The following is an 18,739-nucleotide window of genomic DNA, read 5'->3' on the forward strand; positions in this document are numbered from 1 at the left end:
GACCAGAATTATGCCCTAAAAACTTTATTAATAAGAACTGTCACCTTATATTTATGCCCCCCCAAAAGTCTTACTGTTTATTCAAATGCCAACAGCTTAGCCCTTTTAGTTGTCCCAGCCGCTTATTCTCATCTAAGACACTGAGCAAAAAAGGGGATATGCACAGCGACCTGCTCATTTCCCTAGAAAGTTCAATAACCAGCCTACTGGATTTTCTTAGGGTGAAAGATTCTAACATAGCCAGGTGATATGAAAAATGAAGTCCTTTCTTGAGATTCCAAATCTGTACATTTTACAACTTCTCCTTAAAGAAAAAACCTCACACCTCTTCTGCTGTCCATTAAACTCCACAGCCTTAGTCCTTATTATTCCAAACCAAACAATGTATTCAAATAACTGAGAAGCCACAATGCTTTTCTATGTTTGCTCTAGAGATGAAAAGCTTTTGGACTAAACCAGTAACAAAGCCTTGGGCTTAAAATGCACATATTTGTGCCCCAAAGCTCACTCCATCAGTACCATTTTGGCTCTGAGAAATTTGTATTGCATTTGTATTACACTCAAAATACAAAGCAAAACACAGGTTCTCAACAAATTACCCTCTCTAGATTATCTGAACTACAGAACTCTGGAAAAGTAACACTCATGAACTAGAATTTGTTGGACACAGGAGAGCAGGGGGCTACCTTTCAAAAGACGGGCTATCAGACGAGACTAAAAAAAAATACAGTAAAGCTATATGTTTCTTGTAAGAAACACACCTAAGGCAAAACCAACTAGGAACACTGAAAATAACAGAGTTGAAAGAGGGGCGCCTGGGTGGCTCAGCTGGTTAAGCGTCCAGACTCTTGATTTTGGTTCAGGTCATGATCTCACAGTTTGTGGGATTGAGCACCATATTGGGCTCCATGCTGACAGCACAGAGCTTGTTTGGGATCATTTGTCTCTGACCCTCCCCCACTTGCTCTCTCTCAAAATAAATAAACTTAAAAAAAAATAGATTGAAAGAGATGTATCAGACAAATACCAACTCTCAAAATAGCTTATAAAGTAATTTAACCATACACAAACATTATTGAAGGCAATGATAAAGGAAAACAATTTGCCAAGTAGATTCACATAAAACCTACATATCTTTGAAGATGTAAATTATATATAACCTTGTATGTATATATATATATGTAATTATATAATTATACCATTTGTTTTTATAATTTTATAATTATATAATTATAGATAGCTTCCAAATATAGCTTTGAATTATGTAAATTAAAGTCATAATTGTATAAATGGAGAAATTCCACGCTCATAGATTTTTAACACTTCCACCAGAAACTGAGATATCAAACAAACTAGAAACTAGTAAGAATACAGAACAAGGAATACCAAATTAAAAATCTTGATCTAAAAATATGCAGCTCTCTCCACCTAACAAATTGATTTTAAGAGAGTCAGGGGCTGGGGCACCTGCGTGGCTCAGTCGGTTAAGTCATCGACCTCGGCTCAGGTCATGATCTCACGGTTTGTGGGTTCGAACCCCTGCACTGGGCTCTGTGCTACACACTTGCTCAGAGCCTGGAGCCTGCTTCAGATTCTATGTCTCCTTCTCTCTCTGCCCTTCCCCTGCTTGTGCTCTTTCTCACTCTGTCTCTCAAAAATAAATTTAAAAAAAAATAAGAAAGTTAGGGGCACCTGGGTGGCTCAGTGGGTTGAGTGTCCAACTTAGGCTCAGGTCATGATCTTGAGGTTCATAAGTTCGAGCCCCATGTCAGGCTCTGTACTGACAGCTCAGAGCCTGGAGCCTGCTTTTCTGATTCTGTGTCTCCCTCTCTCTCTGCTCTTCCCTGCTTGAGCTCTGTCTCTCTTTCTCTCAAAAATAAACAAACATTTTAAAAAAGAGTTATATATTATAGTAGATAGAGGTTAAAGAATGGTCTCAAGAGAAACTGGGCTCTAGTCCTGGTTCTGCCATTTACTAGTGAGGCAAACCTTGCGTATGTAACTTAATTGCCTAAGTCTGTATAGACTCTATAATATAAAAAGATATTAACTGAAATTAAAAAAAATCTACCTCACATAGATTTTTGTGAGAAAATAAGAAATATCTGGAACATCTAGGAGTGCTGGGACTTTCTTCCAACAATTCTGTCTTCCACCAACAGCCATGAAACAGTAACAGGCTAACTGATTAGCTTTAAATGGGGGTAATTACAATCAAATCTCAGAACCAATAGATACCCTTTTTAAACAATTCATTTCTAACACTTTTAGTACCTGAAATAAAACTTAAGATAATGATACACCTACGCATATAATTACCAAAAAAACAAAATCAAGAAGTTCTCTAACTTTAATATAAAGGAAAAATAAAGTGAAAGTGACTTATCATAAACAATATATATTTTTAGGGCACCTGGATGGCCCAGTCAGTTAGCATCTGACATTGGCTCAGATCATGATCTCATGGTTCGTGGGTTCAAGCCCCGAATCGGGCTCTGTGCTAACAGCTTCAGAGCCTAGAGCCTGCTTCAGATTCTGTCTCCCTCTCTGTCTGCCCCCAACTCCCGCTTGTGCTCTCTCTCTCTTAAAAAATAAACACTTGAACATGTAAATGTTCAAGCCAAACTATACTAGACAACACCATAAAATACTAAGTAAAATCAGTGACTATTAACAGCTACAAACAAAATTTCCTCCATATATTTCCAAAAGGTTGAGAATTTCTGAACTGGAGGGACTACAAAGGCTGCTTCCCATATCCAAGCACTCAACCAAATGCAATTCCCTGTCATAATCTCCAAGTTATGATTTTAAGCCAATCCTCCCTCAAACCTCCTACCCCTGATGTGTGACAGACTCCACAGCTCATTTACTGAACATAACAGCAGAAAGATGGAATGTTAAGAGAGAAGCAGTGGGGGAAAAGCACGGCAAAAGGAAGGGGAAGAGCAAACATTCAGACCAGCCACCTCCTAGTCTCACCACACACATCTGTGCAACCAACCCAAACTCCACCAAGCCCTCACACACACATGGCATCATAAGACCTTCTGCTACAGGTCCAGGCCTCTCAATGAAGCCAATTCCTTGAAATACCCTCAGCACCTCAGTATGTGTGGGTGGTTTCATGTTTCCTGCTAGTTTTCTCAGAGACTCTGCTCTAGCACCTGCTGGGCTTGCTGGCTATCCTAATGAATTATAAGAAGATGTTGCCAGAGAAACCTTGATTTTCTTAATTGCAAATTTCATAATTTGCCATTTGTAGTAACCCAAAATGCAGAAATAAGTAACTGCATTTTTCCCTGGCTTTAGCTTCCATTTCCTCTGCTTAGAGCCAGGCAGACCCTATAGACCATCTCTGTAGTTAACATTTCCTTGTGGAAGACTTCTGGTTTGTAACATCCAAACATCATACAGTGTTTTCCACTGGTTGCTTATATAGGTAATGTTAATACATATATACCCAAAACACAACAATTTAAACAAAATGATGTGTGAGAAAAAGGAAAAACTACATTCTTGACAGTAAATTAGAATTCCCTATGCAGAGGCCCCCATCGAGTTCCACACTGAGTGTGGAGCCTACTTGGGATTCTCTCCCTCCCTCGCTCTCTGCTCCTCCCTTACTCGCACACATGCGCTCTCTCTCAAAATAAATAGCTAAAACAACAACAACGGTATGCAGTGTCCTAGAGGTGCCATGTACTACTACATACTAAGTGATAATTTTTTACTAACTATGTCAACAATTTGGAAAACAAGAAGTGTTGGTGTTAGCATCTAACACCCTAACACATTTGTTACTTATATAGAGGTATTTTGCTGTGTTTTACTAATATTTAGGAATCTGGTATGGAGTTTTAGATGTATATATCTTAATTTTTACCATTTAAAATTGTAGGAAATAGTCTCCTGGCTGGTATTTCCAGGTAGAGTATCTAATTTTCAGGAATGGATTACTATTGATGCAGACCTAGAAACCCTCATCATAAGTATAGGCATCAAGGTGAAATGGAAAGAACTCACTGGATTAGGAATCAAAGAGTTGGTATCTACTTTATTTTATGACTTTAGGGAAGGTCATAAACAACCTGAGAGTCCATTTTCTCTTCTGTAAGATTTTAGGAAAGTCACAAATTAATGTACTTGAAGAAAGTATACAAGACGGTAGTGGTACTACCAAATCCTACAGTTTTTACTGTTGTTGTAAATCTCTGGAATATTATCTGCCCAAGTAATACCTCAGGCCCCTCAGCAATCCAGAAAAGCTGACTCATTCATCTTTTCTGAATGAATTAAGGCAAGACTACCAGGCAGAACCAGAGCCAGGTGTCTATATTTTTATACCTCTCCAATGTGATTAGGCTTCACTCTGGTCTGCTCCTTTCTTTCCAGGACCCTGTAGCTATCATCTTGGGACAGTAAAATAATTACTGCTCTCTACCTATGTCATTAGCGTTTTCCAGTTTTCAAATGAAATAGCTTTCTTGTATTAAAAAATAAAGTTAATTACTGTTCAATTCTCATGGCTATATTCAGTCACCAGCTTTTACAACTCCCTTTCTTTAACCTACATAACTATTCTAGAGCCCAGGAGTACCCTGAACGACACAGATCCTCACAGTGCCCGCTGACAGCACAATCACGAGCAAACACAAACCCACTCTTACCTGCAGTCCAGAGTCTGTGCTATTTTGGCTGAATTCCTGGCACTATGAGCTCTCATTTGATAAATCCTTAAATTACAGATTACAGCAGGCCAGATAATTCTGTCTGTGGTTCTAATGGCTGTTGCCATCCAATTTTCTTCTAGAAGAGGTATTTCCAAGGTAGGGATACACTTTATATGCAGTTTCTGGGACCAGTCTGGTCAGAACTGAGTTAATATCAAAAAATACAAAATACCCACATTTCAACACATCAGCGACCTGCTGATACACTACAATCACCTGATCAGAAACAAAATCCATAGGGAAACTTCTGCAATGTAGCCACAAGAACAGTGATAGGCGAAAGTTAAAACAGACTGCCCAGCATGCACAAATAAAAGCTCAAAAAAGAACACGTGAAGGGGAAGACTTCCCTGTGGTCTTTGCCTCTTATGAAGTTAAGAAATGTTCTGCTTTCCAACATAGGTGCAGTAGTACAGGTGACAGTCTAAGTCAGGACTAAGAGTCGCCAGAGTTTTGTTTAAAAAACTAATCTAGAAAGTGATCTAAATGAGTGTAAAGAGCTATTCATTGTGTCAAAGCTATTCATTGTGTCACTCATTAAAATGTGATAAAGTGAGATAAATGTCCTAAAATGTCTATCATTTGGGGAATTAGTACATTGCTATCGATAATGGATTAGACAGTTTATCAAAGAATATTGAATAACATGAGAAAATACTCCTAGTATTATGTTAATTGAAACAAGCTAGATACAGAATTATGTATAAAATGTGGTCTCAACCATATATATATATGGTTAAAACAATAATATATACATGGTTCTGTGTGTCTTTATGTACTTGGACCAATATACTTGCACATTAAAAAAATAGGAAGACTAACATGTGACCGGGGGTACGATTACAAATGCTATTTTCCTCCTTATATAAAACATGTCCCAACACACACACACACACACACACACACACACACACACACACATGAATATAAACAATACAACAACAGGGACTTTGTTTTATTCACCGAAGTATCCTTCTGACCTAGAACAGATTCTGGCACACAGAAGTCCTAAATAAATGTCTTCTGAATAAAGAAATGAAAATACACTACTTTTATAATCAGAGGGAGAAAAAAGGCTTTTGTATTTATTTTTAAAACCTCCTGATAAAGGCAGACCTCAGAGCAAAGCTCTGAGCAGGCACGGTCCACTATTTCTAGTGCGACAGATTACATACTATCTTTTCTACTGATCTTTGATGCCTAATCATTGGTTCCTCTTATTTTCTCCAATCATAGGCTGCTTTAGAAAAATGGGGGGAAATGCCAATAATATTAATTCTGCAAAAGATCATTTTTTTGCAAAAGATAAATATTAAACATGTCCTTACTTGGATCTCTGCATACTCCACACAATCACCATGTGATTGTAACATGGCATATGGTCTATGCTAGTCCTTAACACAGGATATTCTCCTACCCACTCTGCAATTCAGAGGCTTCTTCTCAGTGTGTTCTCTGAAGCCACTCAGAAAATGCACTACAGCAAGAGGAAAGTATTTTGATTGACAGCATAATCCATTTTTAATAATCTCAAGTATATTATCTATTTGGAACATGCAGTAAATTCTCATGGATGCCCTGATACTACTAATGGATGCACATTCCTTTTACTATTAAGGAAGAAAATTTTGCTGCAAGGCAATTTTTGTAATGTACTTCAAAACCAACTATAAATGATTTGGTGATTATCTCGTATTTCGGATCCTCTCTTTACCTTCTGTGACCTCCATTAGCAGAAGAGATCAGGAGCGGGCTGGAGTCAGGCTTGCTCATGTTTTCGAAGTGTGAGGTCAGAGTGGCTCTGCTGTCAGGATACTGTTCCCTGCAGCGAGCAGGTGGGCCCATGGCAAAGCCAAGTCTCTTTCCTTTAGAGACTGCACTGTGATGTCACTACTATTAGATGGATCTTATGAAGGACTTCAAAGTTGTTTGTAGTTTAAAATATATGACATCCAAATAAGATTATAAAAATATAAATGCTAAACATCTTTGAATAACAAAAACACACAGAAAATCCAGCAACCTTTGAAATCTTAATTGCTACCACAGGCTTTTTAAAAAAAAATTGCTTGAAAATTCTTCAGCCATCTTACAAGGCATTCTGTGGTAACATTATTCAAAATTAAGAAATTATAATGAGCACGTTTTCATTTAAATTTTTTAACTATGTAGTTCTTTTTTTTTGTTTTACCATAAATGGTGTCCCACTACATGTAATGTTTACCAATTTTTTATAATTAATGAATTATGCAAACATTTCTATAGATGTGAATCATTTCATTCCATTTAACTGTATGGGTGTACTAGTTTTTTCCCAGTCTTTTTTTTTTAATAGAAGTATAGTTGACATATAATATTATATTAATGCCAGGTGTACAACACAGTGATCTGATAGTTATATACACCATGCAATGCTCGTCACAAGTAGAGTTACATCCGTCACCGTTCAGAGTTATTACAATATTATTGACTATATTCCCTGTGCTGTATCTTTCATCCGCGTGACTTATTTATTTTAGAACTGGAAGTTTGTACCTGTCAAGCCCCTTCACCTTCCTCCTTCCTGGCAACACCAGTTTATTCTCCGTGTTTATGAGTCTGCTTCTGGTTTTTGTTTGTTCATTTTTTCCAATTCTACATATAAGTAAAGTCACATATGGTATCTTTCTATTACTTACTATTCTTAGCATAGTTACAGCTATGGACCCTCTAGGTCCATCCGTGTTGCTGTGAATGGCAAGATCTCATTCCTTTTTATGGCTGAGTAATATTCCATTGTGTGTGTGTATACATCACATCTTTATTTCATTTAATTCATTTATTGACAACACTTAGATTGTTTCCATACCTTGGCTATTGTAAATAATGCTGCAAAAAACACAGAGGTGTATATAGCTTTCTCAATTAGTGTTTTCATTTTCTTTGGGTAAATACCCAGTAATAGAATTACTGGATCACATGGTATAGAATTTTAATTTTTTGATGAACTTCCATACTCTTTTCCACAGTGGCTGCACCAATTTACATTCTCACCAACAGGACATGAGGGTTGCCTTTTCTCCATATCCTTGCCAATGCTTGTTATTTCTTGCCTTTTTGACACTAGCCATTCTGACTGGTGTAAGGTGACATCTCATTGTGGTTTTGATTTGCATTTCCCTGATGATAAGTAATGCTGAAAAGACACATGCTTTCATGTGTCTGTTGTCCATCTGTATGTCTTCTTTGGAAAAATGTCTATTCAGGTCTCCTGCCCATTTTTTAATATGTATATATACTTATTTATTTTTAAGAGAGGGAGAGAGTGGAGATGGGCAGAGAGAGAGAGAGAGAGAGACAGAGGATCAGAAGTGGGCTGCACACTGACAGCAGCAAGCCCAATGGGGGGATCGAACTTTTAAACTGCAAGATATAATGACTGGGGCTGAAATTGGATGCTGAACCAACTGAGCCACCCAGGGAGCCCCTCTCCTGCCCATTAAAAAAAAAATTTTTTTTTTCACATTTAGAGGGAGAAGAAAGAGAGTGGGAGCAGGGGAGGGGCAGAGAGAGAGGGAGACACAGAATTCAAAGCAGGCTCCAGACTCTGAGCTGTCACACAGAGCCTGATACGGGGCTTGAACTCAAGAATGAACTCAAGCACCGTGAGATCATGACCTGAGCTGAAGTCTGACGCTAAACCAACTAAGCCACCCAGGTGCCCCTAAAACAGAGGTTTTGGCATAGAAGTCCTGTCCTTGTGAGGCACTGAGGAAAATGAGTGGAACTAAGTAGCAGGGCAGCTCCTCCCCATCCCCTCCTGCTCTGTCCCCTTGAGCTGTGTGTAACAGCTTCTGAGCATCTCCTCCTAATGCTGCTGGGGGAGCAAAGGGTGCTCCTTTGGCCTGAGGGGCTATGTAGTAGGAGAAGGGTTATGAACCACAGTTCCTCTGCTGGCTGGGACTCCCTACCCTAGGACTCATCCGCCCCTACCCACAGCTTCCTGGGACCAGCATGGACTGGCATGTGGTCTTCCTCCATCCCAGTGCCTAACAGAACAGCTGATACTGTTAGAGGAAAAGGAGCTTACAGGCCAAAATAACAGGAGATTTGAAAAGCACAACCATTTCAAAAAGAAAGACAACACGATCAACTACCAAATTCTATCAGCAATAGAAATATTAGAACTAACCAAGACTTAAGCTAAATTGCTAACTATGTCAGAAGAAACAGAGCAATAAGAAACAAGAACGAGAAAATATAGGAAAGAGACAAGCAAAAATATTAGATACAAAAAAGAGTTGAAATAAAGAATACGCTGTGTGGCATATGTAACAGAATGGAGTAAACTTGAAAACTGGAAGGGAAGATTGAAAAATATGTATCAATGAATAAATACATTATTTACAGAAGAAAATATCTATAGATTGTAAAAACAGCTAAGGCCAGAGATAAAGCAAAAATGTATCCATAACTGCCCAGAATTAAAAATGAAGACAACATCAACATGTTGGTAGGTGGGGTGAGGGAGACCAAAGAATGAGAGCTTCCTGCATCTAATTTCCTTTATCTAAATTTCTTTAGACCAAAAATTTAAAAGAAAGTAAATAGAAATGTAGAAACAGTAAGACAAATTGAACTAACAAGGACCCTCGAAATAGGTCTGAATATGTAAATAAGAAAACAATGATTAGTTCCAGGGAAAATAAAAAACAGCAAGAACACTACATGTACACACTATGTACACTATATGGTATAACTAAATCGTATTTACAAAGTCACAATAATGTAAGTGGTGAATGTGTATCTAACCAAAATTATGATACAAACACCTGAGGAAGATGGGGACACAGGAGGACTGCATGTGTATGGCAGGGAAAAGCCAGGAAAGGGAACCAAATCCTACCAGTAGGAATCAAGAGCTAATGCGTCAAATAGAAAAATTAAAAGGTGGCTAAACAAGAATGTTATTTAGAAACACAGAGGTAAATGACAAAATAATCTGCCATAAATGTAGGGATAATGGTTGCTTTTAAGGAATGCAGTATAGGCAGCAGGGTTTGCTGTTTTTCTTTAAAAATCTTACAGAAGTATTTGAGTCTTCATTTCATGGGCGACTTTTAAAAAAATGAATACTTCAGAGTATGAAGGGAAAGAAAACTCAGAATTCATAAGGGCTGGAATCCCCACTCTCTACAGCTTGGGAAGTCTGGCCCCATGAGCCTGAGGTACCATCTACATTCTATGCAACTAACGGGAAGCAGGTCTCTTCCACGGAAGACACTCAAGGAACCAACTGAAGACAGTTTGTCCTATCTATAAAGAAAGAACCACTCTATTAAAAGATGTTAACTTTTTCATTCTCAGTCAGAATCAATACAGGTCCCATTAGGAATGAGTTTCAACTTCCTAATCCTTGTCCTCACATGGTGGTGACCAAGGCTAGATTTCTACCAAACACGAGGTGCGGCAGGGCTGATCCCTGACCATTGCACCTGTCAGTGTTATCAAAATGACTTCCTCAGAGAGCCCACTTCACATCTTCATTCTCCAAACCTATATAAGAAATAAGGTGGGTTTTTTTTCTCCTAATGACTCCTAGGGTGCCTGGGTGGCTCAGTCAGTTAAGCGTTGGACTCTTGATCTTAGCTCAGGTCATGGTCTCACAGTTAGTGAGATCGAGCCCTGAGTCGGGTTGTCTGCTGACAGAACAGAGCCTGCTTGGGATTCTCTCTCCCCCTCTCTCTCTGCCCCACCCCTGCTCACACTCTCTCAAAATCGATACATAAACTTAAAAAAAAAAAGAAAGAAAGAAAAAGGAAGAAAGAAAGAAAGAAAGAAAGAAAGAAAGAAAGAAAGACTCCCACACACCACTGTAAATAATCAATGGCCTGCCAAAATGTGCAGTGCTTCTGCATCAAACCTAGGTAACACTGCCTGAAGGGAGGATCTTGGTAAACTAACAACAATGCTTGTGCTAGGTCACAGTATTTCCATCTTTTATTACCAAACACATCTTGAATACACAATTGCTTTGGCTGTTTCCAAGACAGTATACAAAATAAGGGAGGTGTGTCGAATTCTGTTTTCCTATTTATAATCTGAGGCAGAGCCACAGATGTCCAACACTCAAGCATCTGTTCCTGTTATTTAGGTCCTAAGATGGAATTTATTTTAGTGGTAGGGCACAAAGCAAATACATAGATGGAAGGAAACAGAGAAGTTCACAAAAATCCAACATACCTTCAGCATGTAGTAGAAGGGGACCCATGACAGGAAGAGGTCAGAGAAGAATTCAGCAATGCTGAACACACCATACACTACCCAATAGGTCAGCCACTGAGTATCATCTTCTTTGTTGGGACTCTCTATGGCTTTAATCCTGAAAGGCAATACAAAAGCAAGTACATCATGTAGTGTGATCTCAATGAAACACTTTCGAACAGCAGACTTTGACAGCCCGCCCTCCCATACCAGGTAGGAAACTCAGGCAAATGTATGCACCTTGTCATGGAGATAAGAATACAACGTAAGAAGCAATCTGGAAATAACAAGCCATTGTGACTACCTGTTAACAGTCTTCTTGTCACCAGAGAAACCAGCACTAGCTGTCCCCTGGATTTCCACTCTGTCTTAACCAGGCACCAGGAGATATCACCAATGACTGGGAACTCCCAAGTGCAGGCCTGCCTCCAGAGCTTTATCAAGGATTCTTAAAAAAAAAAAAAAAAAAGAAAAGAAAAAGAATTCTCTTATGGCAGGGAGCCTGGCTGGCTCAGTCGGTCAGTGGAGTATGTGACTCTTGATCTCAAGGTTGTAAGTCTGAGTCCCATGTTGGGTACAGAGATTATTTAAAAATAAAATCATTAAAAAAAAAAAGAATTATCTCATGGTAACTTAGTTTTTATGTACTTTTAATAACTGAGCTATATTATGGGTAAGTAGAAACTTCCACAAAGGAACTTCTGGGACACAGGTCAGATACTGCCCAAAGTCTGTAACATAACTTCATAACAAACAGGTAAAAACAAATATCATGGTGTCCATTTGGTTCTATCATTGTGTGATCTTTTGGCTGTAGCCTTTCTTTCCCTCATCACTTAATAACATGACTTTCTCAGTACCAGCTACTGCTTAAACAAATTTCATTCTGCAAATGAATGGAAATAAGTTTAAAATAATCTGTTACTTCTAGGGCACCTGGATGAGTGGAGCCTGCTTAAGACTCTCTCTCCCTCTCTCTCTCAAAATAAATAAACATTTAATTAATTAATCTTTTACTTCTGAATCACAAAAATTTCTTTCATGCCTGGGAATCTCTTCATTCTAAAGCTGAATTCCTTAATTTTTTAATCCTATCCTAACACATGTCTGGACACTTATCAGAACTGAGCTGGACTAACACAGGAAACTCGAAGGTCTATGAATAATATTGTTAGCTTATAAGATGGGCTAACTGCTGAAAATACTTGGTAAGATGGGTTCCCCAAAGGGACCGTTAGACTGCTGAATCATGCTGAGTCATTCTCTAAGAAAGCCTCTGAAGTGATGAGAAGCAGCTGTGGGCTTGAGGTCCGCTTGTATGCCTGGGTGTTGTAAGAAAACAACCAAAGACGGGAAAGTTCTAGCTGACTGAGATGAGTGCTAATGACATGAGGAAGAGAAGAGGAAAAAGAGATAAAATCAATACCTCTCTGCAAGCCAAGACAACGCAAAAGTTTTTCAACTTACACAAAAGAATCATAAAATGAATTTATGAGAGCAGATTATAAAATAATGGCTTGTAACTTGTGGACTATGTCTGTGTTCCAGCTTTCCTCAGATAGAAGCTGGCAAATGTAACAAAAGGCCAAAGGAAAAGCGTGGGCAAGCACATTAACCAAAGAACTAACAGTGGTATCCCCTTTACCACATAATGCCATTTTCCTATCCATTTCTATTTAAGTGGATCTTTTAAGTTATTAGTTATTAGTTTGATAAAGATTTGTTTCTTAGATGTCACTCCTGGGCAGAGGGGATATGGAGTTATATTTCACTTAAGGTCTTCATTTTGGAAACCAAAGCAATTCATGACTATGTAGTAAACAAACATCCAGTAAACAAATGTATCCACACATAAATATAAACTGAAATATACATTTCATGGAAACATTCTGGTATTTTCAATTCCATTCTATGTCATTGTTTTTAAGAGGTTAGTCAAGATCCACAGATTCAAAAACAGAAAAACCACCCCAAACAGTTCAAGTTCTGTGCTTCAAGGAATAAATTTTTAAATAGTTAATTTCCATAACTTATAAACACTAGGCATTCAAAGGCTTCCATGTTAATACACTTGGAAAACTACGTAGTAACATCGAAAGCAGGAAGAAAAGAGCTCCAAACAACACACAGGTTGATCACAACTTTGTAGAAAACCAAGGCACATGAAAGAGGTCAGGACAAAACCAGATTCTTATTAAGCTGAAGAGATTTTTAATAGAATTTCTCAGATAACTGAAGCATTTAATTACTGTTTTAATTTAAAATACCATAAGGGCACCTTGGTGGTTGAGTCGGTTAAGTGTCCAATTCTTGATTTCATCTCAGGTCATGCTCTCACGGTTTGTGGGATAGAGCCCTACATCGGGCTCTGGGCTAACAGCATGGAGTCTGCTTGGTTTCTCTCTCTCCCTCTCCCACTCTGCTCCCCCTTCCTGCTGGCACATGTGTTCCCTCTCTCTCTCTCTCTCAAAATAAGTAAAATAATAAACTAGTCACAATAAGAAAGAACATAAGTGACAGTCCATAGGTGTGGAAACTTAGAATCAAAACGGTGAAGCACTCCAATCTAGTTATGATAAGAGTAGAGAAGAGCTCAAAACTGGCATTGCCTGAGTGCTATTTATTTATATACTTCCTTGTCCAAGTGCATGGACATAGGTGACTATTCAACAATACACTCCACAGCCTTGTACTTCTACTGAATCATATTTCAACACAGTATATCGAATGAGGATGCAGCAACTTATCAGGCAACACAGGAATTCAAAAATCTTAAGCACTCTACACCCTTCCATTCTAGCCAAAATGGCACAGCTAAAGAATGGGAAGAGGTAGGAACCTAATAATTTTCCTCCCCAACATCATTTACTGGCAAGAATATCTTTTCCCCACTTCATGTTCTTGCCTCCTTTGTTGTAGATTAACCATATAAGCATTATTGACCATGAAAGCATGAGCTAATTTCTGGGCTCATTTTACTGTTCCATTGATCTGTGTGTCTATTTATGTGCCAGTATTATACTGTTTTACTGTGGCTTTGTAATCGATCTTGAAGTCTGGCATTGTGATACCTGCAGCTTTGTTCTTTCTCGAGATTGCTTTTGCCATTCAGGGTCTTTTATGATTCCGTACAAATGTTAAGATTATTTGTTCTAGTTCTGTGAAAAGTGCTACTGCTATTTTGATAGGGATTACATGGAATCTGCAGATTGCCTTGAGTAGTATGGGCACTTTAACAATATTAATGCTTTCACTCCATAAGTGTGTTATATCTTTCCATCTATGTCCTCTTCAATCACTTTCATCAATGCCTCATAGTGTTCAGAGTATACATCTTTCACATCCTTGGTTAAATTTTATCTAAGAGTTATTTTAATTTCATAATAGCCCTATGATGTAAGGATTGTTATTTTCAGGAAATACTGGGGCTTAAGGAAGAAAAACAACATGTGCAGGGCTCCTAGCTACAAGCAGCAGAGACTGGGGGCACCTGGCTGTCTCACTCAGTATAGTGTGCGACTCTTGATCTCGGGTTCATGAGTTCAAGCCCCATATTGGGTGGAGAGCTTACTTTATTTTTTTTTTTTTCAACGTTTATTTATTTTTGGGACAGAGAGAGACAGAGCATGAACGGGGGAGGGGCAGAGAGAGAGGGAGACACAGAATCAGAAACAGGCTCCAGGCTCTGAGCCATCAGCCCAGAGCCCGACGTGGGGCTCGAACCCACGGACCGCGAGATCGTGACCTGGCTGAAGTCGGACGCTCAACCGACTGCGCCACCCAGGCGCCCCGTGGAGAGCTTACTTTAAAAAGAAATTGAACAAGTAGCAGAGGTTGGATTTACACCCAAGATTAATTCCAACAAAGTCCGTGCCTACTTCACTATCCCAGGCTGTTTCCCTATTTAGAACAACTCACCACCAGGCTGCATAACACTTAGCAAAATGTCTGGTACCAAGTAGGCATTTAATAAATATTTATTGCATTACTATAAATACAAAAAGAGTTCATAATATTTCTTTTGGAAGGGACCAGAATGATCTAGTCTTGTGCTGAAGAAAACCAAGACCCAAAAAGGGTAAATTGGTCACAGAAGACAAGTAAGAGAAGGCAGTCTCAAGGCCCAGATCCTTAGAGAAGCCTTCCACCCTCCAACCTGCTTACCTGAGGGGGGACAGGCAGAAGTGGGGAGGGAAGGGAGGGTATCAGAAGTGAACAGGACATGTTCTGAGTTGGTACCCTAGTCCACTGTTTCTCAAACTTAGATGATGATCCATAACCACCTACAGAACTAGTTAAACATACACGCCTGGGTTCTTTTCAGACCTAGTGATTCAGACTCTGGCATGTAGAGCTTTAAGCTTTAGAAAGTTGTGCAGGTGATCCTAAGGCTGAGCCAAGTTTCAGAACTATTGGTCAAAGTTTCAGTCTCAGCACCACCTCTGCATATCCTTTCCAGGAAAGAAAACCCAAATGATGGATTTGTAGCCAAAGGGTAGGTTACCCCTTTCCCGCAACAAACAAGAGGCCAGGAGAGAAGAAAAGTTAGACAGAAAAGGCAAACTGAATGATATCTCTGCTACAATTAGGATGAGTCACTCTAAGATAATGTAGAACGCTCACCTGAGCATTCTCGAACTTGTAAAAGAATTCAAGATAAAAACATCTCCTAAACAAACTCTTTTGCTAAAATTTTAAGAATCAATCTAAAAGTCCTCTATTACGTTGGCTAGAATATCAACCTCCCCTGGGGCTTTTCGATCTCTAGCTAAACCCCAGAGGAGTTCTGGAACTATCCCAAAGACAGCTGGCAACAATTCCAACCACTCTCCCCACAGGCCTGGGCCATTGTCTTATTTATTCTCAATGTGCCCTTGCCCTTAAGTGAGCTTTGTTAGCCATACCACAGACACTAAACCTGGGTTTAGAACTACACATTCACAAAAGACAGACACCATGGTCTTAGATTGCTCTCTGCAGACTCACTGCCATATTCTCACTACTGATCCAAAGCCTGGTCACTTGGGCTTGGTTCTATGGCTTCTTTGTTCTCTCTCTCCTCAGCCACCTACCATGTTCCAGGGGCAGAGCTTGGTCTACCTCAAGCAAGGGGCAAAAAAGAAATGAGGCCTGGGTGAGCAGCAGAAACATAGCTAAGGTGCAGAAAATGGCTGTAAATACTATACATGGGAGGGGTTAGCAGTTCTAAAAATTCACAGAGCAGAATTAGAAATTGTAGAATGTTGAGTTAGAAGCTGTCTTAGAGACAAACTGTTCATGTTCTATATTGTATAGACCAACATATGAAGTTCAAAGAGAAAAGACTGATATTAAAGTAATTTCAATGAAAATAAAATATTATGAAGTATGTGTCTACAGGTTTTTTAAGGGCAGCAATGGGCTGTGTAAATACATTTTGGTATATCCATACAATGAAATATTCTGAAATCTTTAAAAAGGATATTAACAAAGAAAGATGTCCAAGCTACAATGTTGAATGTAAAAAAGTAGATAACTTTGTGTTTTGAAAAAAAAGAGACATGGACATCTATTTCTATGTGTTTACAGACCAAGAATGGTATCCAGAAGCATATATTTCAAATTGTGTAAAGTTAATCCTGGGCATTGGGACTGCAGAATTTCACTTTTTTAAGGTCTTTGTAATGAGCCTGTACAGTATTTTTATAACAAGAGAAAGGAAAAATATTTCTATGTGGGAGAAAAAAATAAACACCAGGCTTTCTATAACTACTTCCTCCTATGGGACTAACTGTCTCTTTAGGGCTTTGTTAAACACTGAAGTGAACATCAGGCATATTCCTTTAATTTCTCTCTTGAGGAAACAGCTCATGGTTTTCTTACAAACTTCTCTAACAATGATCAGACACACCCTCGTGTTTTAGAGCATTAAAAGGTTTTCAATAACACACATATAAACACATAAAGACACAGAGAGAAGAGAGTCCTGTAGTCCAACACATGGAATGGACTCATTCCAATTTTCTATTTCAAAAAAGCAAACTATCAAAAATTTATTAATTACAGGGTGCCTGGGGCTCAGTTGGTTAAGCATCTGACTTGTGATTTCAGCTCAGGTCATGATTTCGAGCCCCATGTCAGGCTCTGCCACTGACAACACAGAGCCTGCTTGGGATTCTCTCTCCCTCTTTCTCTGCTCCTCCTCTGCTCGCGCATGTGCATGTGCTTTCTGTCTCTCAAAATATATCAACATTTTGAAAAATTATTAATTACTCTGGATGATGGAATAGCCTGGCTTTTCCCTCCATTCCTTCCCAATGCTCATCTGGCTTTGCATCACTTCACCACCCTTGGCATGCACCTTGTATCCCAGTTCCAGCACTTACTAGGCACATGACCTTGAGCAAGTTATTCTGGGCCTTAGTTTCCTCATTTGTCAAGAAGGAATGATAAACCTGATCATGCTGTTATGAAGATTAAATGATTACATGCAAAGCACTTAGAATCAGTGACTTGAACCAAGTAAGCTCTCATTATATATAACCTTAATAGATAGTACTTATAATGTGGTAATAGTTTAATATTATTATTATTATTATTATTATTATTGGGAGGCAAGAGAGTAAAAAAAGCTTAGTCCTTCTGGCTAAGTACAGCTGGTAGAGGGTTAACAGCATTGTTAATAAGGCTAAAAGGAGATTAGAGAATTACCCATGGATTTTAATTACACTTCACTCTCCAAATCCCAATGCTATAGAGAGTAAAGAGCTGAAATCCCCAAATCCCATTGGCAGGTCAATGGGAACAAACTCAGACACTGGTGAAAACATTTTTCAGGCCCATGGTGTGAAGGTTCATGGGCCAAAATTCTTTACATTGGTATTGGATTGGTACTGATATGCACAGAACCCACTGGCCAGACCACTGGGCTCCTCCAGTGACTGGTACTGGCTGCCTTCACCCTTTCACGTCCCATCAGTTTGTTTACACCTTTATTGCTATTTTCTAAAAGCAAGGGCAGGAATGAAGGATAGTGAAAGGATAGCATTAAACATGTGTAAAGAGGGTGCCTGGGTGGCTCAGTCAAGCATCTGACTTCGGCTCAGGTCATGATCTCACGGTTCATGAGTTCAAGTCTCACATCACGGTGAGCACAAGCCCTGCATTGGGTGAGCCCTGCTTCTCTCTCTCTCTCTGCCCCTCCTGGGATTCTCTCTCTCTTTCTGCCTCTTGCTCACTTGTGCTCTTTCTCTCTCAAAAAAAAAAAAAAAAAAATAGAGAGAGAAAGAGAAACATGTGTAAAGAAAACAAAGTTTGCACAGAGGTAATCTTGGGCTACCAGTATTCTCTCCCTCCAAATCTGAGTCATTATTCAGAGAACCTAAGATATTCCCTGCCCCATATGGTAATCCACCACAGAAAATCAGTGACAGATTCATTCAGATGCAAGTATATATACTGAGCACCAACAATGCAACTGACATTGTAATTAAAGCCCTTGGGGCCAAAACAGACTCAAGGACCAAAAGCCAACAGTCAAAAAATAGTTCCCCTGCTAATTAAGGAGCATATGTGGGATTGGGGAAGGGTCTTATGAAGGAGGGTTATGGAGGCAGAGTTATGGGAAACTGGAAATCTTAACAGAAACAAAAAGTAAAAAATGGGATTTAAGATTTTAAAATTGTTAAAATGACACCCAGTGCTTAGGAACATGCACACCACTGTACCATAACAGAAGAAAACCATCAGCCATACCACATATTTACAAACCTGGAAGAACAAAC

General features: G+C 39.0%; 1 protein-coding gene across 1 annotated transcript in view; it reads right to left on the minus strand.

Moving 5' to 3' along the window:
* Nucleotides 1-18,739, minus strand: part of REEP5 (receptor accessory protein 5) — a 39,958-nt gene that overhangs the window by 8,543 nt on the left and 12,676 nt on the right. Inside the window, exon 3 of the mRNA XM_047090267.1 lies at nt 10,956-11,094. Coding sequence (XP_046946223.1) covers nt 10,956-11,094 — 139 coding nt within the window. The remainder of the gene's footprint in view (nt 1-10,955; nt 11,095-18,739) is intronic.

The sequence above is a fragment of the Lynx rufus genome, unplaced genomic scaffold (genome assembly GCF_022079265.1).
Source record: "Lynx rufus isolate CCGP_SWC_20201006 ecotype Redwood Valley unplaced genomic scaffold, mLynRuf1.p SCAF_1, whole genome shotgun sequence".
Classification (NCBI taxonomy): Eukaryota; Metazoa; Chordata; class Mammalia; order Carnivora; family Felidae; genus Lynx; species Lynx rufus.